This window comes from Centroberyx gerrardi, chromosome 2, assembly GCF_048128805.1.
Source record: "Centroberyx gerrardi isolate f3 chromosome 2, fCenGer3.hap1.cur.20231027, whole genome shotgun sequence".
In the NCBI taxonomy this organism is placed as follows: Eukaryota; Metazoa; Chordata; class Actinopteri; order Beryciformes; family Berycidae; genus Centroberyx; species Centroberyx gerrardi.
Genome location: NC_135998.1, coordinates 12,750,987 through 12,774,866, shown reverse-complemented (window position 1 = coordinate 12,774,866; position 23,880 = coordinate 12,750,987). Strand labels below are relative to the sequence as shown.

Sequence of the window (23,880 nt, the reverse complement as noted above, 5' to 3'; positions counted from 1 at the left end):
ATCAACAATTCCCATTAATTCCAGCATGTGTGCATGAATGTGAGAGAGAGAGGGAGAGAGAGAGAGAGAGAGAGAGAGAGAGAGAGAGAGAGAGAGAGAGAGAGAGACAGAGAGAGACAGAGAGAGAGTCTGAGTGTGTGTATGTCCTGTCCCTTCTTGTCCTGAATGGCATGGGACACAAGTGCAGGCAAGTGCAGTCGCTCGCTCTTTCTCTCTCTCTCTCTCTCTCTAGTAGATTCATGTGTGAGTGACAGTCAATCTACTTGCATTGCACCACCGGACTCTGTGACTGGCCTATTGACAGACTGACTGACAGGCCAACTAACAGCAGGGCAAACAGCATTGACTGGAGGGTGATAGATGCTAATCAAAGTTAACAAGCAAAGACCCCTTCCTTTCCCCTGATAAACGTGTGCACACACACACACACACACACACACACACACACACACACTTCTTATTACATATAAGGCTTTGCATGGTCAAGCACCTGAATATTTTGCTGAACTTTTAACCCTTGAGGCCTCTCAGGTCGTCTAACCCAGTTGTTCTCAACCTTGGGGTCACAAGATAATTTTGGAAGGGTCGCAAGATGATTCACAGGATAGGAGAAAAAAACATATTTCTATCAGACAAATTTATTATCATGTCTATTTTTTCATTTTTTTCTCTAATTTTTGTTTTTTTCCCCTTGTGAAATACCGTCACATCCATACTCACAGCAGCGGCCTGGAGGAATGCAGCGGGACAGAGCGTTACGCCTCAATCACATCTTCATGCTCTGCTGGTTTGACGGACAGTGGAAGTCATTCTGACGGACAGTAACGGATTAGCACCCCTAGTGACCGTGGGCTCCGCTGGCCGACGGATGACGGATACTTTCGATTTGTCTAAACTCTGCATTGTTACAAAATAGCCGCAAGAGACAAAAAGGAAACTCTGAGCAGTGGCTTAAATTGTAAACAAAAAGTCTGTCCGATATATAAGTCAACAGAAAATATTCTATTAGCCTATCTGTTTTCATAATGAAAAAATTGCTGTAATCATATTGCATGATACCAACCTGGTTATTTAACTTTAATTGAAATTTGCTTCCAGGCTGCATCATGTGCAGCTTGGTCGCAATAGCTATGAGCAGTAGCGGTGTTGTAACCATTGGTAACCATTACATTATCCTACCGCCCCCCCCCCTAATGGGACAAGCCATACTCAACCTGTACACATTCACAGTATTACAATGTGGTTAAACAACCCGCAAAATGGTATATACTGAGCAGAATTAGGCCTCTAGTGAAGAGAAGAGAGGGCACTTTGACACCAGGGTGTGGTCCGGACGTAAATAACGTAACCATGGTAACAGCGAGGGTGTGAGCGACAATAGTATCAGTCATAAGGCTTCTGTTTTCACAGAGTGAGTGAGACAGAGAGACACTTCTGTGGCTTCAGCAGTGTATCCAGCACAGCTGCACGCAGCTTTTGGACGGTCGCCCCGTCTCTGAAACATGCACGCACGCATACAGACACACACACACACACACACACACACACTCTCATTCTCATCCAAGAACTCTCTCTCTCTCTCGCTCTCTCTCCGCATGGCCTCTCTCTCTCTCACCCAAACACACACGCACACACACACTTCCATAAAACTAACACATCTGTTTCTCCCATTGGAACAACACAGGCCTTGAAGCGAGATGCTACGGTGAGTCTGCCAGGGGAAAATCTCATTCTCTCTGTATTGTGTTTTTCACTGAAGCCATCCTTACCTTGGCAGGCTAATTCAATTCATTACGGCTAATCGTGTCAGTGTAAAACACTGAAAGTTTCCATTGTGTGGAGCACTAAATCTCCTCACGCTTTCAAGACGTCTGTTTTGGTTTCTGGAAGCCTTCTCTCTTCCGGAGACAGAACACAGATGGCAGGTGGCTAGATGGTTTTTTAACAGCCACACAGATACAACAAGTGTAGAGCTCTCACTTCTAACTGCATCAACCAGCAAATTATTATGGCACTATTGCTCCAACTCCATGAGGAATTGCTTGGAAATGTTCAAATTTTGTTCACTTTGCAGCCAGAGTGAAAGACCTGACAACTAATTGCTTGAGAAACATAATTTTGTTATGTTACAATCTGCCTATTTAGTTAGTTAGTAGACATGCAGGCATGCTGGGGGACTTATATCTATCACTATAGAGAGTTGGATATAAAATTACTTGCTGATATCTGTATTTTTAAGCTGATACAAACAATACGTGTTAATGAGCATGCAAAGCAACCACCAACTAGGTCAACAAGCGTCTACCTGCTGGTTAAAATTGAAGAATTCACATAGCCTAAATTACTGCTATGATTTTGGGCCATTTATTCTTAGTTTGTGTAAATAAACAAGTATCTCCAAAAGCTAGAAACAAGAGAGCCAACAGTGTGTTTTCTGACTTTGTTACTCTGAATTCTAACTTAAGGAGAAAGTTCAATATTGATTGAACTGTCCAAGATTAAAAGGAATAAGTGAATTCTGTCTCTGGGTTTTTTCCCTTGAACTTTGAGCACTTTTGTAAATTGGCTTTACACTAAGTACTCAAAAAAGAATAACAATGCCCCAAATGAGCACAAACTCTGAAACTCAGATTACATGTTGTGGACACGAATGATGTGAAGATTATGTTCCTCCACCATGGACGGATGGAATAGGATAGGAAAAGATGACAAGATGAAGAAGAAGATGATTTGGACATGCCATTTTCAAGTTAATGGTTGGGTTTAGGCAACTAAAAAAAAAACTTTGGTTAAGGTTAGGGTTGGGTTTAGGTTTAGGCGACTAAAACAACTTGGTTAAGGTTGCAGTTAGGTTTTGGTCATGGCTAAATAAGAGTTGGGAATTGCACCCGTTTCGTCAGAGTTTTTAGGCAAATGTACACACCCATCCGCCACACCCTTATTTTCCACCACACTGTTTCAATCGTTCTAGTTGTGTCTCCTTGTGTCACCCAGAGGTCAGGTTCAGCTGCTGAACAGCACCGCTGGAGCTGGAAGGGACATTTCAGCAAGGTGGGTGCTGCTTGGAGACACACAGAGGCCTGAACCCGTGTTGTCCGGTTGAAGGACAGTCTCACCAACCACCAGGCCATGAGGCCAACTCGCTGCCACTTATCCAGTATACGGTCATTTCAATCAGCTCGGCCATCTCTTTTGCTGAGAGATTTATAGAGGTCTTCTGATGGGCGTCCTCACTATGGATTCACTTAAGTAATCAATAGTGCTATGAATACCTCTTGGTATGGCGCGACTAATAAAATTATACCACTCATCTCTGGCCCGGAAAGGAGGCTGCGTGGGTGCCACAGGTCCTCGTATCTACAGTAGATCATTTTCTGTTTCACATACAAGGTCACCCTCCAGGCAGACAGGCACGAAGACACACACACACCTGCACACACAGCAAATGCACATGTACACATAAGACATACAAGAACAGATTTTTGCCAACACACTAGTGACAGACAGACACACACACACTTACACTTCAAGGCTGTTCCCTATATAAGTGGGGAGGGGAGTGGCATCTTTCTGTGACCAGTAATACAGTGAAGAGAAGAAGCTCTCAAAGAAGCAAAAGCACACTGAGGCTGATTGGTTATTTACGTTAAGTGTGTGTGTTGCGTAATACCAGGGAATGCAACTCAACAGCAGTGTCCCTTTGTTTGCGTTTAACACAAGATCCCATGACAAGGCCTCAAGCAGGGGAAAGAATGTGTCTAGAGTAAATAGCTTTGTGTGCATCTGTGGTGTGTGTGTGTGTGTGTGTGGCCTACATCAGCTCTTCTCTGGTGTCACAGGGATTCCTTGAGACACCTTGTCCTCTGGCCACCTTCCAATCCACTGCAGAAGGGGGGGGAGGACCACAACCCGTCAATCATGGCTCACAGCATTGCGGCTGCTGCTCTTCGTCCCTTCAAAACAGCAACTATTCTCTCTCTGTGGACGTCCAATCAGAAACTATTCTCTCTCTGTGGACGTCCAATCAAAAACTATTCTCTCTCCAATAAAAAATTATTCTTTCTCTGTGGACGCCCAGTTAGAAACTCTTCTGTCTGTGAGGATGTTGAATCAAAAACGATTCTGTCTCTGTGAACATCCATTCAGAAACTATTCTCTCTCTGTGGACACTGAATCAGAAACCAAAGGCTCAGAGGAAGTCCAATCAAAAGCTGTTCTATTTCTGCAGATGTCGAATCAGAAACTTTTCTGTCTCAGAGGACATTCAGTCATAAATTGTTTTATCTCTGAGATCCAACCAGAAACTCAAGCCTGGACACAGGCAAGATTTCGAGACAATATAAAAGGGCAATCTTGCCAAAAATGACAAACAGTATTGTAGTTTTATCCATTATATCTCACTGCATTTAATACATATAGAATTTTCCTATAAGCTTAATGTTGCCCATCTCCACACATCATTTTTATGCTATTAATGGGGTATCTCACCGATTATACATTTGAATTATTTTTTATCCCAGCCTTTGGTGTAGTAAAATCTATGAATTACTACTAATTAGATATTTGCCTATATTTTATATTACAGGTGACTAGCCTAAACTGTATGTGGCAGATGGAGCCATTCAACTGACTATAACTAGTGTTGTGTATACTGTTGTGTATACTGTGCATCATCTGTTGCTACTGACTGTTTGGAGACACTGAGTTGTAAGACTACTTACCTTTTCCGATTGAAAGGTGACTACAATATGGCAGCCATGTATGATGTTATGGCCGAGCTACATCCAGCATGACACCTAGGCTACTTATTCCATGATCATAGACACGCTCCAATGTTCATGAGCTAGTTGGCTAGCTAGCAATATTTTCATGCCCATATGCCTACATTTGATTGAAAGCAGCAAGTTCACACCCGTTCTTTGGGAGTTGTGGAAAGTCATTCTGGGAAATGCAGGAAATCACTAACTGAAGTAGAAGCAGACGAAGCAGGTTGAGTGAACAACAAAAAAGTAAATTAAACCACAAAGTAACTCCTGGAATGCATTGAACATCATTAACGGATGATCTCTAACAGCGTTAGAATATCGGAGAGTGGATTTTTCCTTTAACACTACACCCAGAGGACAAGTGACACTCATTAACTCTCAATAACTCCCATACCAAGACTGCTTTGGGATGAATTTTTGGATATGTGTGAATAATGTGCAAATAATAAGTCAGCTTTGTTTGTCGATGAAGTGTTATTGCCTCAGGACAGGAGCAAGCTGTCCTGCTGAGCCACTCTGGGGAAAGAAGTCAGCATCTTTCAACTTCCACAGCAGATATTGGTTTACCCCCGAGAGCTGCTTAGCCTGAGAGGCTGCCTACCTGTGTGCATACATGCGGAGACACTGAGTGTGCGTGCGTGCGTGTGTACGTTAATTTGTGTGATGTGAGTGTGTGGACATGGAAGGCTGGCTTCCGTGTTCATGTGACCTGGGGTTGTGGCTCGAGGAGGGTGGGGGTGGAGGGGAATATGACACCCTGTGTCATGACAGTCAGTCTCTGGTTTTGCAAGAAGTGGGCTCAGGCATCAATAATGGATGACAAAACCTCCCTGCCCTCCCCTACAGGGATAAAGGCTGTGTGTGTATGTGTGTGTGTGTGTGTGCATCTATGAAAATTCAACAGTAGTGACTATGTATTCAGCTTTATATATGTGTCTATATACAGTATGTGTATGAGATGGTAAGTTTGACTATAGGTTTGTGTATATAAAAGTGTAAATTCAATTCTAAATATGTGTGTTTAAATGTGTGTTTTTGTATTCATGTGTGTGTGTGGGGAGGGGGGGTGGAGTAATGTACGACAGAGCAATACTAGGTAATTAGAAATGTTCATGCCTTGGGGTAAAGTGTGTACTATATTGAAGTGTGTGTGTGTGCGAGAGAGAGAAGGGCGGGTAATGCTGTCTGATACTCTTTATTTTGAGGTTAAGCCCAATGTCTAAAACCTTCCTCAGGCCTTATGCTGTTGGACAGTGGACATACACACACAAACACACAAACACACACACACACAGCATAAATCTGACAGGGCCAGCCATGTCCTCCTTACAGATGTGACAGAGAAAATACTTCTTGAGTTGTCACTCCAAGCCAATCACTACTGCTTTGCCCTGAGCGCACTCTGCCATTTATAGGCTTATAAAGTGGGCCAAATGAGAGAGAGAGCTGCTGTGACAATGACACAGGAAGATATGTAAAACTGGAGCACTGGCAGAGAAAAAAGGAAAGGGAGCAAAAGAGAGAGAGAGAGAGAAAGAGAAAAAGCAATAGGCTGACAAAGAAGGAAAGAAAACAAATGGAGACAAAGACAAAGAGAGAGGGTAGAAAAGATGAAGCAGAAAACAGAGAGCAGAAAGCTGGGCGAGATAAGACGGTTTGGACCATGTGGACGCCATGTGGGCACCACAGAGGAAGAGAGGCAATGTCAATTTGAAGTCCCATAACTGGGCAACACATACAGAATCAGTTCATACTTCATCCTGTATTTACAAACCACTTTGTCACTCACTGTTGATAACACACAGACATGGAAAACAAATGAAATATCTCTATTGGATGACCGACAGCTGCAACAGAGTTAATGTCAAGGGAACCAACTATCCAGTCAATGGGTCAGTTTGTTCTGTTTTTTTTACAGTACACACCAGAACACCTTGATGGGAAAGTGAAAAGCACATTCCCAATGCTGGTGCCACTTTTGACTGTTAATAGCAGAAGCGCATGTGCTTATCCTTGAGACAGATTGCCCATTTGGCCTTTACATGGCACACAAGCCATCTCAGAAAAAGCATCAGCCCTTAGCTGCAAATATCTATATAAAATATATAAGTCTTGAGTATGGACTTGTTATTTGGCAGTCATGGACATGTTCACAAGCTTTCTGCTGAAGGTTTACAGATTGCAACGCCATCCAAAAGATTGCATAACACCGAGTAAAAGTCTGTTCAGTCTCTGCGGTAACGGGTAGCTGGGCCGTGCGGTTGTATCATTAAAAGTCCTTCAACCAGCTGAACCTCTGCGATATTTGAATCTCATGTAAATTATTTTTAACTTAGAGGAGTCACACAAAGCCGTTTTAAAATGTGTGTTTTAAGAGCTGCGCTGCAGGCAGAGGTTGAGGTTGAGGCTGAGGTGGGAAAGCTGCGGTGGATTTCTCCTCTCTCCTCTGCTCCTGGGTCGGTATGTAGGAGTAGGATAAGGCCAAGAGCTGGCTCGGAGTCCTCCGCCCGTCAGAGGGAGGGTGAGGCTGGACTGAAAGAGAGAGACAGGCAGGGAGAGCAAGAGGTACCGAATGAGAGAGAGAGAGAGAGAGGAAGAGAGAGAGAGAGTACGAAATAGAGTAAGGGGGGAGTTGGGTGGTCAGGGGGGATTGAGAGAGGGATATTAAGTGACATAAAGGAGATATCAAAGAGGGAGGGATGTTACCGAAGGGCATTCAGGAAAGAGAAAGAGACAAAAAGAGAGAGAGAGAGTGAAAAGAGATGGAGGGAGGGGAGGGAGCCAGATCACAACATGAAATCTGATCTACCCCAGGAGCCTTCAGTTATCCAGTCCCTCTGCAGCGAGCAGATCAACAAATAGGAGACAACAACAAAAAAAGAGGAAGAGAAAGAGGAAAGCATAAAGCAAACTTCTCCTCTTTACACTCCCCCCAAAACATCTGGCATCTTTTTTGTGTGTGTTTTTTTTTTTTTTTCTCTCTGCTCCCTTCTGAATAGACAGATTCTGCTCCTGCTTGGGATCGATAGGGCAGCAGCACAGTGAGGTGCAGAGATCTCTTTCTCTCCCACACTCCCTCTCTCCACCCTCCGTCTATACCCCTATCCTCCAAACAGCATCTATCCATCTATGTGTGTACCTATGCCTGTGTATGTGTAAAAGTAGAAAATTAAATTAAATATTAGGGATGTGCAAAGATTTTTCACAGGCGACTAGTCAGTGGGTTGTCCGAACGATTAGTTGACTAGTCAGTCTCAAGAAAGACCAATATTGAAATTAGGCTGTACTGTGGATAAGCTTAATTTCTTAATAATGAAAAAGCATGAACTGTGTGTTTTTTGAGGCAGAATGCTTATCAATTTCTTCTTAAATTAAGAAAAAGGGCAAAAAGAAATGTAAAAGATCTCTTCCTTTGTGCTCGTGTTGAACATGGACCTACAGATATTGTATATATTCATGCATACAAAAAAAAAAAACAGTCTGTCCATCTGTCCTCCTCTCTCCGACCCTTTCACTTCCCCCTGCTCCCCTCCTCCCCCCGTTCTCCCTCCTCTATTCACTCCTCCTCTCCTGACCTCTGCTCCTCTCTCCGGTCCTGGTTTGATTCCAGAGATGTTCCAGGAAACGTGGTTGAAACACAGAAAGCTCCGCCACAGCCGCTTTCACTGGCTCTAGCCCTTTAAAATCACACTCTTAGAAAGTGTTTTTTTTTCCCCAACACATCCGTGCGTCTAGTTAGGGACTCGGTGCTTTCAACCCATCATGTGTGTAAAGATGCGTTGACTCATCGGCTGAGAAGTAACAAAAGAGGCGTTTCGTCCCTGGCTGCACACACGGATGTGCTGAAAAAAATGAGGTTCACCGTTTTAGAGAGTGGTTCTCCGCTGCAGCCATTTCCTCTGGCTCTGGCCCACGGCTCTCACCAGGGAGAAGTGGCCGGCTGCAACACGGATCAACAGCCAGCAATTTTCCTCATTAGCTTGATAATGTGTTATTTTTACAGCCTAGCTAGGACCTTGTACAGCTGCCTCTCTCCACATTCAATCTCTCAACCTCTCTCTCTCTCTCTCTCTCTCTCTCTCTCTCTCTCTCTCTCACTCACACAGCAAGTTGGCCCCCCCAAACCTCACACACACACACACACTCTATCTCACACACACACACACACACATACACACCTCCACCTCCAACAGCCCAGGCAACCCTTAACAACAACTACCGTTTATCGAGCGAACCCATCCAGCCTCCCTGTGCAAACACAGTCCAATAACAAAGAGCCTGAGGGAGAGAGAGAGAGAGAGAGAGAGAGAGAGAGAGAGAGAGAGAGAGAGAGAGAGGAGAATGAAGGAGAGAGTTGACAGGGCCCAAAGGAGGAGGTAGAAGGCCCAGAGTGTAACAGCAAAGGCAGGAGAAGGACTGTCTGGCTGTAATGAGTTCTTTGTTTTGGTGTATGCGTGTGTGTGTGTGTGTGTGTGTGTGTGTGTGTGTGTGTGTGTGTGTGGTTCTGATCTCTCCACTGTGTTTCTAAGCTACATGTCTGCGGAGAGACACTATAGGGGTCAGGCATAGAGATGGAGTCGATTATGTCCGCCGTCGTGCTTGTGTACGAGAGTAAGAGATAGAGTGTGACTGCGAGAGAGAGAGGGAGAGAGAGAGAGAGAGAGAGAGAGAGAGAGAGAGAGAGAGAGAGAGAGAGAGAGAGAGACAGACAGTATGTGCGTGCATATGTCCTGTCTGGCACAAGGGGAAGGGGACAAGGTGTCTCATCCTTTAGCTCCTCATCATCTCCAGCTACAATAAGCTAATACGGTCTGAAGAGCTTCCTCCCTCCTCTCCGCTTCGCCGTGGAAACGACTTGAGGCATTATCCTGCAGTGCTGCACTATAGTCCCTGTAGGATCACACTGATGACTCCTGCGCTTCTCCTCCAACAGCCAGGATACATAGTCAACATTCAGAGGCAATACAGATGGGAAATCTTGCAGGCAATTAATATCAACAAAATGGTTTTTTTATACAGACGCGGTGGGGCCAAGTGGGAAAAACACATCTAGCGGAGTAGACACTCGTCACCCGCTTGCAAATCCCCTTCCTACATTTGTAGACAGTCAGTGAAACAAACCTAAATATGTGTTTTATATTTTTGTAGCCTATCATGATGTTAGCCATGCTAAGTTTTACAGACTGTAAAATGGCTTACAGTAAGACTTGTAGCAACCATCAGTATCCAGATGATTTATGATTTACATTACCTTGAAATATTGTCTGTGCATCACAGCTTTAAATCACTAACACACAACATCTAATTGAAGAGAAGAACTAATTTTCTCTATAACAATGTAAGTACAGCAGGAACCAGTCAACATATATATATATATTATATTATATTCAATTCTATTAATTTAAATGATTGCATTTAAATGCAGGAATTTCTGAGTTGAGGTATCTAAAGAAAAGTAATTAGACTGTAAATGAGACTATTCCCTAGACTGTACAGAAAACACAGAATAATTTTGCATCTGTGCGTCTGCATGGATGTTTCATATTTTGAGCATACTTTCATACAGAATTTCAATACATTTTAATGCCAATCGCGTTCTCAGTGTTCACAACATTTCATTCTCCCCAACTATCTTCATTTCCAAGGGGTTTAGAAAAAGGAGATTCTGTTGTGTTCCATCGATTTGCCTAAACACAGCAAGATTTCAAGGACATTCAAAGAGGCAAGGACAGGGAATCCTACATCCTACCTTTAGCTTAACCCTCAGCGATCCCCAATCCTTCTATAAATACTGACAGTAAGCCAAGGTTAACTCCATCCAAGTCAACTAAACCCATTTACCAACTCTACCTAGAACCATAAGCTTGTGAACTGTCTCTACACACACACAAACACTACGGCCTGGAAACACAGATTGAACTAAGTGTGTAAGTGAGTGATGGGCAGAGGCAAGAGAAACAAACAGACAGACAGAAGAAAGAAAAACAGACAAGCAGACAGATAGAAAGAGCTGGAGGAAAAGTGAGAAAATAAAAAGCTAGAGAATATAAGATCCATGCAGGCGCAGGGGAATAAGCTAGGTAGTCTATACTGTGCTGTAACCGGGAGGCATGCTGCTGACATTTGGCATTGATTGTGTTGTTTTATAGGCATTCGTCAGTTAAACCCCTATTGGACAATTACAGAGAGAGCCCACTTGCTCCTGGGGGGGTCACGACTTTGATCTTTCCCTGCTTTTCCCCTTGCTTGGTGGAAAACCCACAGAAACAAAGTCGGAAAGGTGATGCAGCTCTAATTGGCTCCAAGCAAAGCAAACTAGAAGCAGCTGTCTGAGTGGAGCGAGGAGAGAGAGAGATGGAGAGAGAGAGAGAGAAAGAGAGAGAGAGAGAGAGAGAGAGAGAGGAAAAACAGAGAAGGGGGGATGAGATAGAGAAAAGGAGAGAAACGGAGAGAAAATGCCTTGTGTAACATCCAGAAAGCTCAATTTGGAACATCTTAATTTTATCTGAAGCAGGGGGAATTATCCATCTATTATTATTACAGCTGAATTATCTGACACTGCAGTCAAGAAGCAGTCAGTCTAAAAGTGGAACAGTGGAACAAACCACCATTACCACATATTACCATGCTTCAGTTTAGACTGTATTGTATCCCATGTATTTAGGGTTAGGGTGAGACTAAGGTCAATGTTAGGGTTACATAGTCTGTGGAGATGCACCAAATAGGCAAGTGACACTCTGTTGAACATCTACTTCTTGTCACCTGATAGTTAGCTGAGTATCAACATTGAACTTTCCAAAGGAAGTGTTACCTTTTTGATTTTGACATAAACACAGAGCATAAATTGAGCATAAAGACACCTGGACCTGTCCTGAGCAGCGCCCCACCCCTACAGCCTCACGTTAGCAGAAACACTCACAGATTTTCGCACTGCCAGTGGTGGCCAGTGAGCGATTATAGTCCAAGTGTAATATACAGTATAAGACAACATGCATTAGAGCTGTGGTGAGTGCAGCGGGGTGTGAGCTGTGTCAGAGGAGAAAAACTATAATGGTAATCTGATTGTTAGCCAGTGTCTAATTCCCAGACTAAAGAGTGGAGATTAGGGATTACATGGGACTGTTTGCATGACTAGACAGGTTTTTGATGGCACTCTAATCCAGAGAGCAATATCACTAGGCTATAGTCCCATGACATTATCTGTGTACGGTGATGAATCACTGTTTAAAATATTAGAATTGCCTTCCTAATATTGAGTTGCAGTCTGATTTAAGTCTTGTCTCAAGGTTTAAAAATCCCTCTTTACCTAATCTCCCTTCATCTACATCTCCTATTTATGCTTGAAAATTACTTTAATGAAAGACTGAAATTAATAAATAAATAGCTTTCATCTGGATTTACCTAGTCTATTTCGTGGAGAGAACATACTGGTGTCCTATATTGTACACTTAAAGTTTGTACATGCACATTGTGTATACATCTCCTTCTTGAAGTATCTTTAGATGTATTTCTGACTTGTTTTGTTATATATGGTTTTTATCAGACAGCAGCAATATGTAATTTATGTATCATCTCTCTTAATTTCCTTATTAACATATGCTATATTTAAAAGTGTCTCTATGTTCATGTCCGGGACACTAGCCAACCTTGACAAATTCCTCATCAACTTCTAGTATTTGGCCTGTAAACGTACAGGTGAATGTACTTGACTAATAAAAGCAGAATGCTGCTCTGGACCGCTCTAGGGGCCTTTTGGATCATTTTGATATTAATCTTCACAGACGCCATCTAGCCTTGTGGTCTCTAGCAGAAACCATAAACCAGTTCTTTCTTTCCATCCCACCCCCCATCTTTAACCCATCCCCTTTGGAGAGCTGGCTGTGATTAACGACCCGTGGAGCTGACCTAGGAAATGTAGAAAACCAGAAAAACGCACCAGCAAGCACTTACACTACAAGGCTAATGGCCTGTGGTGAGCGGTTAGCGATGGATGCTAACTAACACAGTTTCCTCGCGCTGTAGCCAATCCAGATGACAGGCTCAGCGACTGTGACAACATGGGCTATGTTCCGGAGAGCAAAGATGGCTGCTGTTCAAAAGGGCGGGCAGGGAGACATGGGGAGAAACAAGTCACCAGAATTTATGTAAGGGATTTTCCAAGGTTTTTTTACAAGAGCTGTCTGTCACCATAGCTGCAGCAGAGGAAAGATTGTGGCTGGATTCTTGGCATGGATATAAACAAACACACACAAAAAGACAGAGAAATACAGAGAGGCGGTTTGTGTGTGTGCGCGTGTGCGTGTGTGTGTGTGTGTCCCTCTGTTTGCCCAGTGATGGTCAGCCAATCTGCTACTCTTCGCCCTGAGGTTAGGTTCAGTGTCCAAAACCTTCCCCAGGCCTTATACTGCTGGACAGTGGACACACACACACACACACAATACCGCCCTCCCTCCTCCAAACCCTCCTCCCCACACACATACACACAAAAACCACCAAACATACATACACACACACACACACACACACACACACACACAGGTCCGTGGCCGAATCTAGGGCTAAAACTGCCTGCTCCAGTCCCGCACAACCCAGCCAGGCAGTTTGACTCTCGCTGGGGATCTGCCTGGAGCCGCTCCACCCATCTGCCCGCTGCCAACCGAGCAGCGCCATGCCGGCCTCGACGCCAGGCCGCGCTTCTGCTGCAGCGACACAGGATACACCGAAAACCAGATCAAATATAAAGCAACGCTCTAAAAGTGAAATGCACAAAATTCCTGCAACAAGAGGCTGCTCCATTTATGTTGTAATCATTTAGCTATGATCTTCTCTCCAGAAACCCACTAACAACACGCGGTCAGCCTCGATGCCAGGAGCATGATGCCATGTCATGTCAAGCCTGTTGCAGATCAGACTCGCTACCTCAGTGTCCTCTTTTAAGTCACTTTTAATTACTTTTGGAATGTTGTTTTTATTTCTTTTTACAACTTTACCATCTCTCTGTTTTAACAGGAACCTTGCATGCTTTTTGAATGTCTATTTTATTCCTTTATTCTTTAACTTTTCTTTCTTTGTCATTGTACCTGTTTTTATTCATTTTGTACAGCACTTTGAAACTCTTGTTTTTGAAAAGCGCTCGATAAATAAAGTTTATTATCATTATATTATATAATTATGCCAAGCAAACTGTGCCATATAGGATGCAGCAGCAACGTAACACATAAACCAATTGACTCAAACACTGAATGGAAAACAAATGGTAAATAACATTCACTTTTCCTCAGAAGGGAACAGTTTTCTTCCTGCATAACTGATCCTAGCAAAGGGAACAAAGGGACCGTTTTCCGCCTGCATAATTGGTCCGAGCAGGTTGCACCGGCCCAAAGAGGCTGAGCTGAGCACCCAGCTGGCGAGAAGGGCAGATCTGCTTTCTCCTCCTCCTCCATCTCCTCCTCCTCCTCCTCCTGTCCTCCCATGCTTCTCTCCTCTCCTCTCCACTGCTCAGGCCGGCCTGTGAGCCTCCAGCTCCTGTGTGCCTTCTGTGGTAACTGAGGCTTTCACTGCCAAGCTCACTCAACAGTAGAGACTGAACGAGCCTTTTAAGAGTTACAGTCTCTCTCTCACACACACACACATACACACACACACACACACACACACACACACACACACAGATCGTCAGTGTGAAAACGGGGTCATTGTGCCACGCAGGACTACTGTAAAGCGTGAGGTTGGCTGGAGGTACCATTGACAAAATGCCTCACGGTGTTTCATGGACCATCTCTATTCTCTACCCATCATTCCTTCCCATCTTCTGCCCACACACACACATATACACACTTAAACACATGCTGAAACACATGCTCCAAGGGACACAATTGCATGTACACACACACACACACACACACACACACACACATACAGGCACAGAGAGAGAGAGAAACATACACAGGCTCAGATCCTCTTTGGCAGCCTACTGAAATTGGCGTTGCTGCTACAGACTGTCATCGCCACTGATCGCTGCCTTGTTACAGGATTTACATTTGCAGAGAAAATCCCCTAAGACAGACCAACAGACAGACACACACACACACACACACACACACACACACACACACACACAGGCAACAGCTCAAGTCTGATTTCCTAGGAAGTCTGGGTAAAAGTGAGCGTGTGTTTCACATCAGGATGTTATTCAAGTATACACACTAACACACACAAATTTAGAAACATACACACAAAAACACAGAGAGCAGTACTGATGACATCATCAGATTTAATTGGCGAATGTCCCTCAGGGACACCAAGCCCTTTTCTCAGCTGCTGTTATTCTGCTTCTCCAACACACGCTAAAACACACACACACAAACACAGACACACACACTAAATAACACAAATTACCAAGCAATGCCACCCTGGAGGAACCCACATCTACACTCACATTTGAATGTAAAATCATACATCATCTATGAAATGAAGAGATAAAAAGCCCAAAGAGGGAGGTGCAGAGAGAGAGAGAGAAAGAGAGAGAGAGAGGAGAGGAGGGGGGTTGTCCAGGAGTCTACCTGCCTAAAAATAAAGACCCAGGCAGGACCCAGCCAAGGGAGGTGGAGGGCTGGACAATGCGACCATTGAAGCTCAGGTCCGTCCTGCTGGTCCTCCCCACCCTCAGAGACACAAACCCACAGGTATTCACTGGTTTAGAGACACATTTCCCTTCAGATGAATCACTGGAAACAGAGCATATAGGGAGACTTGCCATTTTCGGTTACCACCCATTTCACGACAGAAGTTGCTGAAAGCCCCCTTTCTTCGGTGTTGTCAAACACAGCAGCAGCCTCACTGAAACACACTTCAGCTGGCAACGTGTGTAGGCTATGGATGCTCAACTTACACCCCCAATAAGGTCATCAGGCCCCCCTGCTCAGATCGCTAAGCCTCCTGAGATGAAAGCTTTATCTGTTTAAACTCCATCTGATCTTCATTTCCCTTTAAGCAAATCTGATAATTCTCCTACCTCTCTTTCCCCATGTTCCCTTGTGTGAGCCGCATTTTGATTGGCTGAAAAAATGCTTTTTTGCTTCATTTTATTGTACCGTTTTTAACCCAAAGGTGTAATGGAGGCATTACACCTTTGGCTGGTAGAGAAGCCACAGGAACATTAAATGGAAAGACATCATTTTAGATAATTTGTGTGTTTTATGAGGCTGTGTGTCCATTTAGTTCCTTGGTTGGCTTTACCTGGTTGAATGGGTCACACAGGTGATGATATAGGGCTGACACAGGCTGCCTCTGCCATATTCAAGGCAAAAAGTCCCCGCACACAGTATATTAATTTCCTGTGCTTTTATTATTCCATATCAAACACTTTTGCATTTAATATTGTTTATCTGTATGTCAGCAGCAGTTTTTAAGGTGATCTACAGGGAGGTGCAGATACTCTATTCTTCTTCGCCTTTGCCATATTCCCCACAATTTGAGCAACCCTCATTTTCATTCTCTCTTTCAGCACTCTCAAACCTGAGGCACTCTGTTGAACTCTTACTACAAACTTAAAAATGAACACATCACTTAGTTGATATGTTCCATGGGCCATTCCCCACAGCACGGCTTTTAGGACAAGGTCCATTAAATTCACACAGTTTGAAAAGTCAAGTTTTTGGCTAACTGGGTGTTTGAGCAATAAAAATTATAAACAATAGCGTTCCTGCTGACAACACTGAGGGGAAAACTGTAGAATGTGGCAGCTTGCTGCCAGCTATCAAAGCCACTAACTAAATAGAACAAAACTGCTTAATTAGCATAGCTGGATTATGGCTTCAGACCTATGAGGGCATCTGCCAACTGGATATTTGGTGGAGTTTCTAAATAAATGGGGTCCTATGAGTGTTGGAAGGTAGTGAAACTATGAATTACATTTCTTATGACATACTGTGTGTATACTGAACAGCAGAGGTGTGTTTTTGTTGTATTGTAGATAGAGATTAGTTTTTCCTTACATACAGAACTTTTATCCATTTTCGATCCAATTTTCATGTTCCAAATTTCAAGTAATTTTCTTCACTTATTCACTATTTCTGATGTATATTTCCATTTTACTTCTGCAGGAGAGATCAATAATTTCTGCATGTGTGTGTATGAGGAAGAGGCTGTGTCAGTTAGATGTGACACACACTGCTGTGTTCATGTTTGTTTGATACAGTTCACAAATGAAAGCTGGCAGCCGCAAATTTTGCCTCTAAATATGTTTTGCTGTTTTATGAGCCTAGCCTTGCCAAGTCCCTCTGCTTTCACAATGAATGACACTCGGGGGAAATATCTTTTTCAATCTTTCATTCTCATTCTCTCTTTTCTTTCACAGTCCCAAAGATTTACTCATCTCTGCCCAGCGTGTAGACCTTTCATCCTGAAAACCTCCCACATCAAATACACAAAACACATCATGAAACAATTACTATTGTTGTTTACATGAAGAGCAACTGCCATCGGGAAATGATCAGGGAGGAGAGGAGAGGAGAGGAGAAGAGAAGAGAAGAGTAGGGGAGAGAAGAGGAGTGGAGAGGAGAGGAGAGGGAAGGAAAGGAAAGAAGAGAAGGGGAGAGGAGAGGAGAGGAGAGGAGAGGAGAAGAAGAGAAGAGAAGAGAAGAGGAGAGGAGAGGAAAGAAGAGAAGAGAAGGGGAGAGGAGAGAGGAGAGGAGAGAAGGGGAGAGGAGAGGAGAGAAGAGAAGAGAAGGGGAGAGGAGAGGAGAGAAGGGGAGAGGAGAGGAGAGGAGAGAAGAGAAGAGAAGAGAAGAGAAGGGGAGAGGAGAGGAGAGAAGAAAATAGAAGAGAAGGGGAGAGAAGAGAAGAGAAGAGAAGAGGAGAAGAGAAGAGAAGGGGAGAGAAGAGAAGAGAAGGGGAGAGGAGAGAAGAGAATAGAAGAGAAGGGGAGAGGAGAGGAGGAGAGAAGAGAAGAGAAGGAGAGAGGAGAGAAGAGAAGAGAATAGAAGAGAAGGGGAGAGGAGAGAAGAGAAGAGAAGAGAAGAGAAGAGAAGGAGAGAGGAGAGAAGAGAAGAGAATAGAAGAGAAGGGGAGAGGAGAGAAGAGAAGAGAAGAGAAGAGAAGGAGAGAGGAGAGAAGAGAAGAGAATAGAAGAGAAGGGGAGAGGAGAGAAGAGAAGAGAAGAGAAGAGAAGAGAAGGAGAGAGGAGAGAAGAGAAGAGAAGAGAATAGAAGAGAAGGAGAGAGGAGAGAAGAGAAGAGAATAGAAGAGAAGGGGAGAGAAGAGAAGAGAAGAGAAGAGAAGAGAAGAGAAGAGAAGAGAAGAGAAGAGAAGGAGAGAGGAGAGAAGAGAAGAGAATAGAAGAGAAGGAGAGAGGAGAGAAGAGAAGAGAATAGAAGAGAAGGGGAGAGAAGAGAAGAGAAGAGAAGAGAAGAGAAGAGAAGAGAAGAGAAGAGAAGAGAAGAGAAGAGAAGAGAACACACAGAACAAAACCCAACCAAACAGAGCAGTGAGGCCAGATGGTGCGACTCCTCCACAGAGAGGCAGTGGGGTCTCCCGAGTCAAGTCGGCCATTAGGAGGAAACTCAGACCCAACCTGAACATGGCACCCTCAGCAACCTCAGCCGTGTCCCAACCTCAGCACCCGGTTGGGACACGGGAACACATACGTGCTCACCTATTGCTGACTGCACAGCGGCCTCATGGTATAAGAGTGAACATAAAGTGTGTGTGTTTCTGTGTGTGTGTGTGTGCGTTTCTGTTACGCAACGGGAGAGTTCTTCCCATCTGTGCCTCTCTCCAGCCCCCGCATCCCTGACCAGTGAAGCGAGAAACGACAGCTCTGCCTTGCACTCTGCCTCCCTCAGTCTTCCTCGCACCGTCCCACTCTTCATTATTATCAACAGCCTCCCACCGAAAACACACACACACACACACACACACTCCACTCTTCTTCCTTTCTATCCTCTCTATCCTGGTTTGTAAAGCTATAAATTGGGACCCTAAGTGATGTCGCGAATGTCCCAATCATCACCATAACTGTCAGCATCAGGCCCGTTTGCCCACAGCTCAAACCCCAAATAGGAACCAGACCTCTCTGCGGGGTGTCTAACCAACGTTTTCTTCTTATGTTCAAATTCCAGATTATCCCACGAAATGCATCGCTGTCTGCAACACATCCCCCCATCCCCAGCTCCATCCCTTCTCTTCCGGCTAGCCTAACTCCCCACAGGGCTCATTGTTGTGGAAAAGATGTTAAAACAAAGAGAGCAGACAGGGCAGAGATAATCCTAAACATAGCAGCTGGGGAATTAGCTAGCCATTTGCTTGGGGACTCTCTCTCTGGTTTTGCTGCAAACTAGCCACAGCCTGGCTAATCTTAGCTGTTGCTGGATGTTAGCGTTGTTCTTGCCTGCTGCTTGTCATCTACGAAATCCAGAATACAAAGCAGAGTCTGACAGCTACCACGGAGGGCAGGCTTTCTGATTAACGACCAATTAAACGACCTCTCAACATATCTGTACGTGTTTTCCTTGCTCACGCTGAGATCAAAGGATTTTTTTTTTTTTTTTACAAAAAAACATGAAGGCCTGTCTGAGGCCAGCTGAGTTTTGTTGTTTATGTTTGCCTTCAGAAAAAGGGAGAGGTGGTGTGCTGTGTTTGTTTGGAGGGGGGGGTTCATTAAAAGGGGAGACGTCTTGTTGATCTCCGAGCATCAATCTTTCACAGAGCATGGGGGCAGTGTCTCATGTCCAAGAAGTTTTACCAGACATGATGCAGTCCTGTAGTTTGGGCTTGTTGGTTTAAGGTTGATTACACTACAGCCACCATATCAGCTCTTCCGTTGGAATAAATTAAGTTTAGGTGTACAGAGACCAGCTCTCCATACAGAATATTTAGGCTATTTACAATATCGTTATAGTTTCTGACAGTAATGCTACCAATAATTACCTGTATGATGCCAGTAATGTCAATATATCGGACAAATAATTACTGAGATATTACACATAACTGAATCATACCCTGGAGTCAAGACAGAAGTTTATTACTGTGAAGTACAGTAGGCCAACATCCCTAGTCTCATGGACCATGACATGAAACCCTCTTTCTGCCATACACAGAAAAGAGGGGCTGTGACATAGTTAGTGTCCCTCTATTCCCCCTCTTCTCTTCTGTTTTCAAACTTTTTCTCTTTATCTTTCTCTATTTCCCAGCCTATTACTCCACTCTCTCTCTTTCTCTTTCTCTCTCTCCACCTCTTTCCCTCGCTCTCTCCTTCCAGCTCATCCTGGCACCAGAAGAGGCATATGATGCCAACACCCTGCTGCCTGTCTGGTCCAGCAGGGCGCCAGTCCCAACTCCGTTACAATACAGTGGGCGCTAAAACGCTACTCACCACATCGGCAGAAAATCACAGGAGACAACGGGCCAGAAGGTGCCACAGGACACCACTGCAGTTAACCACACCTTGGCAGATTATACTGTATATCTATAAATTATTTCAAATATTTGAACTGTACTGACACAGCCTCTACAATAGAAACTTTACTGAAGAGTTACAGTAACACTGCCCATAATGTGCTTCTGGATATTTTCAACATATTCTGTTGTTTTGCTTGAGCCTGGCAGCCAGTTAGCCAGGCCCAGAGCCAGGCCCAGTGCTCAGGTCTTTAGCTCTAGGCTACATAGCTGTCTGGTAACTGCTGTTCTATTACAGGTACTGGGGCTCAAAGGCTGCAAATTAGTGGTTAGTGATACTGCAGCTAATTGTTTGGAGAGAGTGGAGGAGTAAGGGCGGGAGCTATTTCTTTTGTCCTGGTCAGTGCTAAAAGCTGATAAGAGTTTCAGGTTGAGATTCAGGGAATTGTCTTGCACTTTGTTACAACAGTCTGTCTGCTTGGGTGTCAGGCAGACAGACAGAGAGACAGACAGACAGACAGAGAGACAGACAGACTGACAGAGAGACAGACAGACAGACACCTGTGCTTGGGATTCCATACACCGAGCCCCTGGAGTCGTCTGAGAAAGGCTCGACCTCCCGTTTCAACTCAGACTGACCGCATTTATTATTCACCCAACTGACATTCCAGGAATAAGCAGGGGTGGATCTCTCTCCCACGCAAGGCCATCCAAAGGACACACAGTCAGGTGTGTGGAGCGCATGCAGGCATACAAACACAAACACACATATACACACACACACACACACACACACACACACACACACACACACTTTGTGCGTTATGCTACTTACACATACATGCATCACTCAAACATTTGGCTCATTTTGTGCCAGTGCTCATGTGTTGACCTGTCAGGTATCCAAGAATTACTTCTTTCATAACATCAAAGATGACTTCTTACATAAAGAAAAGAGGAGACTAAAAATGCAACAAAATAGACTGCAACATAATTTCTGGATCACTAAATTACTTCCATCCACTCACTCATTCATTCATTCATTCATTTTCCCTCCCTCCCCACAACCAGGCCCACAGTTAGTGCCAGGCTCTTAAAATATCCTGCCCACTCCAGCCCACCTGCTCTCCCTCCACTGTAACAAAGATTAAAGACTGCAGCCGCCACTCACCTAGGTGGTCTCCATGGAAACTGTTGTCATGGGAGGCCCTGCCGTGGGCCGCGGGGTCGTGGTGGGAGGCAGGTGGCCAGATCTGCCCGGTCTTGCGGACGCTAACGATGGTGGCCTCGGACATGACCACGTGGCCGCCCTGCTGCCGGTGGTGCCGCTTCTGGGACTGCGGCGTCGGGGGGCTGCTGCTGTCGAAGGAATGCTGGGAGTTCTGGGAGTTCTGGGACGGCGAGCGGCTCTTCTCCCTGAAGGGCCGGCGGAAGGCCGTAGTGGGGCTGGGGGAGACGTGGCTGGACTGGCCCGAGGAGAAGTCCTCTTCGCTGGAGGTCAGGTTCTCGTTGGAGCTGCAGTCTGGCGTGTAGCCGCCGCCTCCTCCGACGTCCTCGAAGCTCCCAGGGGAGTAGGAGCGGCGCGGCCAGGTCAAGAGGTGGTCGTCACCTCCCCCATGGTCTCTCATCGTGACCCCACCACCTCCGCCTCCACTGCCGCCTCCCCTCCCATCCCCTCCGCCACCTTCGCCCATCATCACCCCACCAACATAGACACTGGAATAGGCCTGGAAGTCAGACGGCTGCCAGGGAGGGGGAGGTGGCTTGCCCCCGTTGGCCCTGGCTGATTGCCGCGGGTTAGGCTCTCCGTCTTCATACTCAGCATCATAACCACAGGTGCTTTCAGTGGAACGCCCCCGGTAGACCGGCCTGGCGCGTAACTCCCCGGCCACGGTGGCCAGGTTACCTGGGAGGGAGTGAAGGGACCTCTTGCGCTCCATCTGCATGGCCTGGCTGCCCAGGGTGCTGATCTTGTCAGAGACGTCGCGGTCGTTGACCCTGACCAGGCCCCTCTCGTGGTGGAACTCCATGTTGGTGTAGAAAGGCGGTGGTGGCTGCTGCTGCTTCTCCTGGCCCTTGGCAACATCACCCGCGGAGTGCGAGTTGGCCCGTTTGATCCTCTCGAAGTTGGACCTGAGCGCTGCCACCCCCAGTCCCATGCCCAGCTTGTCCTTGGGGTCAGAGGGCAAGTCCTTGTCTGGGGGCGGCTGGCTGGGCCTGCGGGGGGAGACGGAGATGCCGCCTCTCTGTTTGGATGGCGACAGGCCGTCCAGGTTGTCGCAGGACATCGACTCGGCCTGCTGGGGGACCTCAAAGGCCGACTGGAGCTCGAGGCCGTCTCCGTGGGAGGCCGACTTCCTGGCCGGAGGAGGCCTAGGCTTAGACCTGCTGGCTTCTCCAATGGGCTGGAAGCGGCTCCTCTCCCCAACGCCACCACCTCCTCCGACTCCCCCGCCGGTCTCCTGCATGTGCGGCTGCTGGGACAGGCAGTCGGCGCCCTGTGTGGCCGCCGGGTCCATCCCCTCGTTCAGCGGCGTCTTCCTGAAGCCCCACCGCTGCCTGTCGTAGCTCTTCCTCTCCTTGGCCAGGAGGGTCTGCAGGTAGATCATGCGGAAGCGCTCCTTGTTCACCTCCTGCTCCAGTCTTCTGATGGAGGCTTTGCATTTCTCCAGCTCCTGCTCGATGCCCCCCACCGACCGCAGCTCCATTTTAGGGGGCTCAGACTCTGGGAACTGTGCTTTCCACGCTTCGATGAATCCCACCGGCTCCACCATTGTTGTTAATTTATTCCTCTGAGCGACCCTTAGTTCACACACAGGGATGATGTCAGGGGTGCACCGTTTGTCACTTTAGTCCAGTTCTCCACGGGCAAAAAATCGTATGGGAAACTAAAGTAAAAAAAAAACAGTGACAATATTTATAATATAGATAATCCGTTCAAAAACACACAGTCTAATTGCTGACACTTGCCATCGGTTGCGCAGCCGCAACAATATATCCTACCATCAACAACAGAAACCGGCTGGTGTCCAGTGAGAGGAATAGCTGGGAATGTGTGAGACACTAGGAATAAAATGTTATAGTGCTCGCCTTTCTCGTGCATTATTCCAGGAAAGACCACTTGCAGAATATGAAGGGGGAAAAAAAAAAAGAAAAAAAAAAATCTCAGCCTCGACACAATGACAGCATCTGTCTTCGCTGAAACGGGTGATCGGGCTCCCGTGTAGTATAGGCTTTATGGCTGGGAAAGTGAGAAATGCTCCTCGTTTCACTTACTGTCTTGTGTCTGAAATTCGCGGTTATAGTGCGATAGGCCACTGATCCGTTCGCGCTCGTCCACAGTTCATTCATATGACAATATATTCCCTGGCGCTCTTGTTCCTGAAGCCCTTTGTACCAGCAGCGCTCAAGGAGAATGGATGAAAAGAGCAATAAGCGACGACAGCGCGCCTGCGTTTTTCCCAACAAAGACTGTGGCGGGATCCGGGATCGGTTGACGTTTTCTTCAGCCTTGTTATCCCATTTTTTTTTTCATGGAGCATTTGTGGGATGCATTTTTATTCCAGATTTATCCCGTTTCCTTGCCCGTGATGGTGCTGTGTGCGCTCCCATCTCAGTCCGGCACTGGAGGGCTGCAAGAATGGGAGGGACCAGACTGACAGAGAGCGCGCTGGTTAAAGAGACAGAGCAAGATGTGCTCAACTCTCACCTGAATTAT

At 45.7% G+C, this 23,880-nt stretch overlaps 1 protein-coding gene across 9 annotated transcripts in view; it reads right to left on the bottom strand.

Annotated features, from left to right (window-relative positions):
• The window catches only part of bcr (BCR activator of RhoGEF and GTPase), a 108,215-nt gene extending 85,276 nt beyond the window's left edge, over window positions 1–22,939 (bottom strand). For 2 of the 9 annotated variants that reach the window (XM_078287668.1, XM_078287673.1), the window contains exons 1-2: window positions 21,847–22,459; window positions 21,334–21,804 (exon numbers count right to left, since the gene is read on the bottom strand). In XM_078287668.1, the coding sequence (XP_078143794.1) occupies window positions 21,334–21,804; window positions 21,847–22,450 (1,075 nt within the window). In that variant the 5' untranslated portion in view covers window positions 22,451–22,459. Of the gene's footprint in view, window positions 1–21,333 lie in introns of all 9 variants that reach the window. The other 7 variants (XM_071905156.2, XM_071905155.2, XM_071905154.2 and 4 more) reach the window with 7 other exon arrangements.
• Window positions 22,940–23,880: the final 941 nt, after the last annotated feature.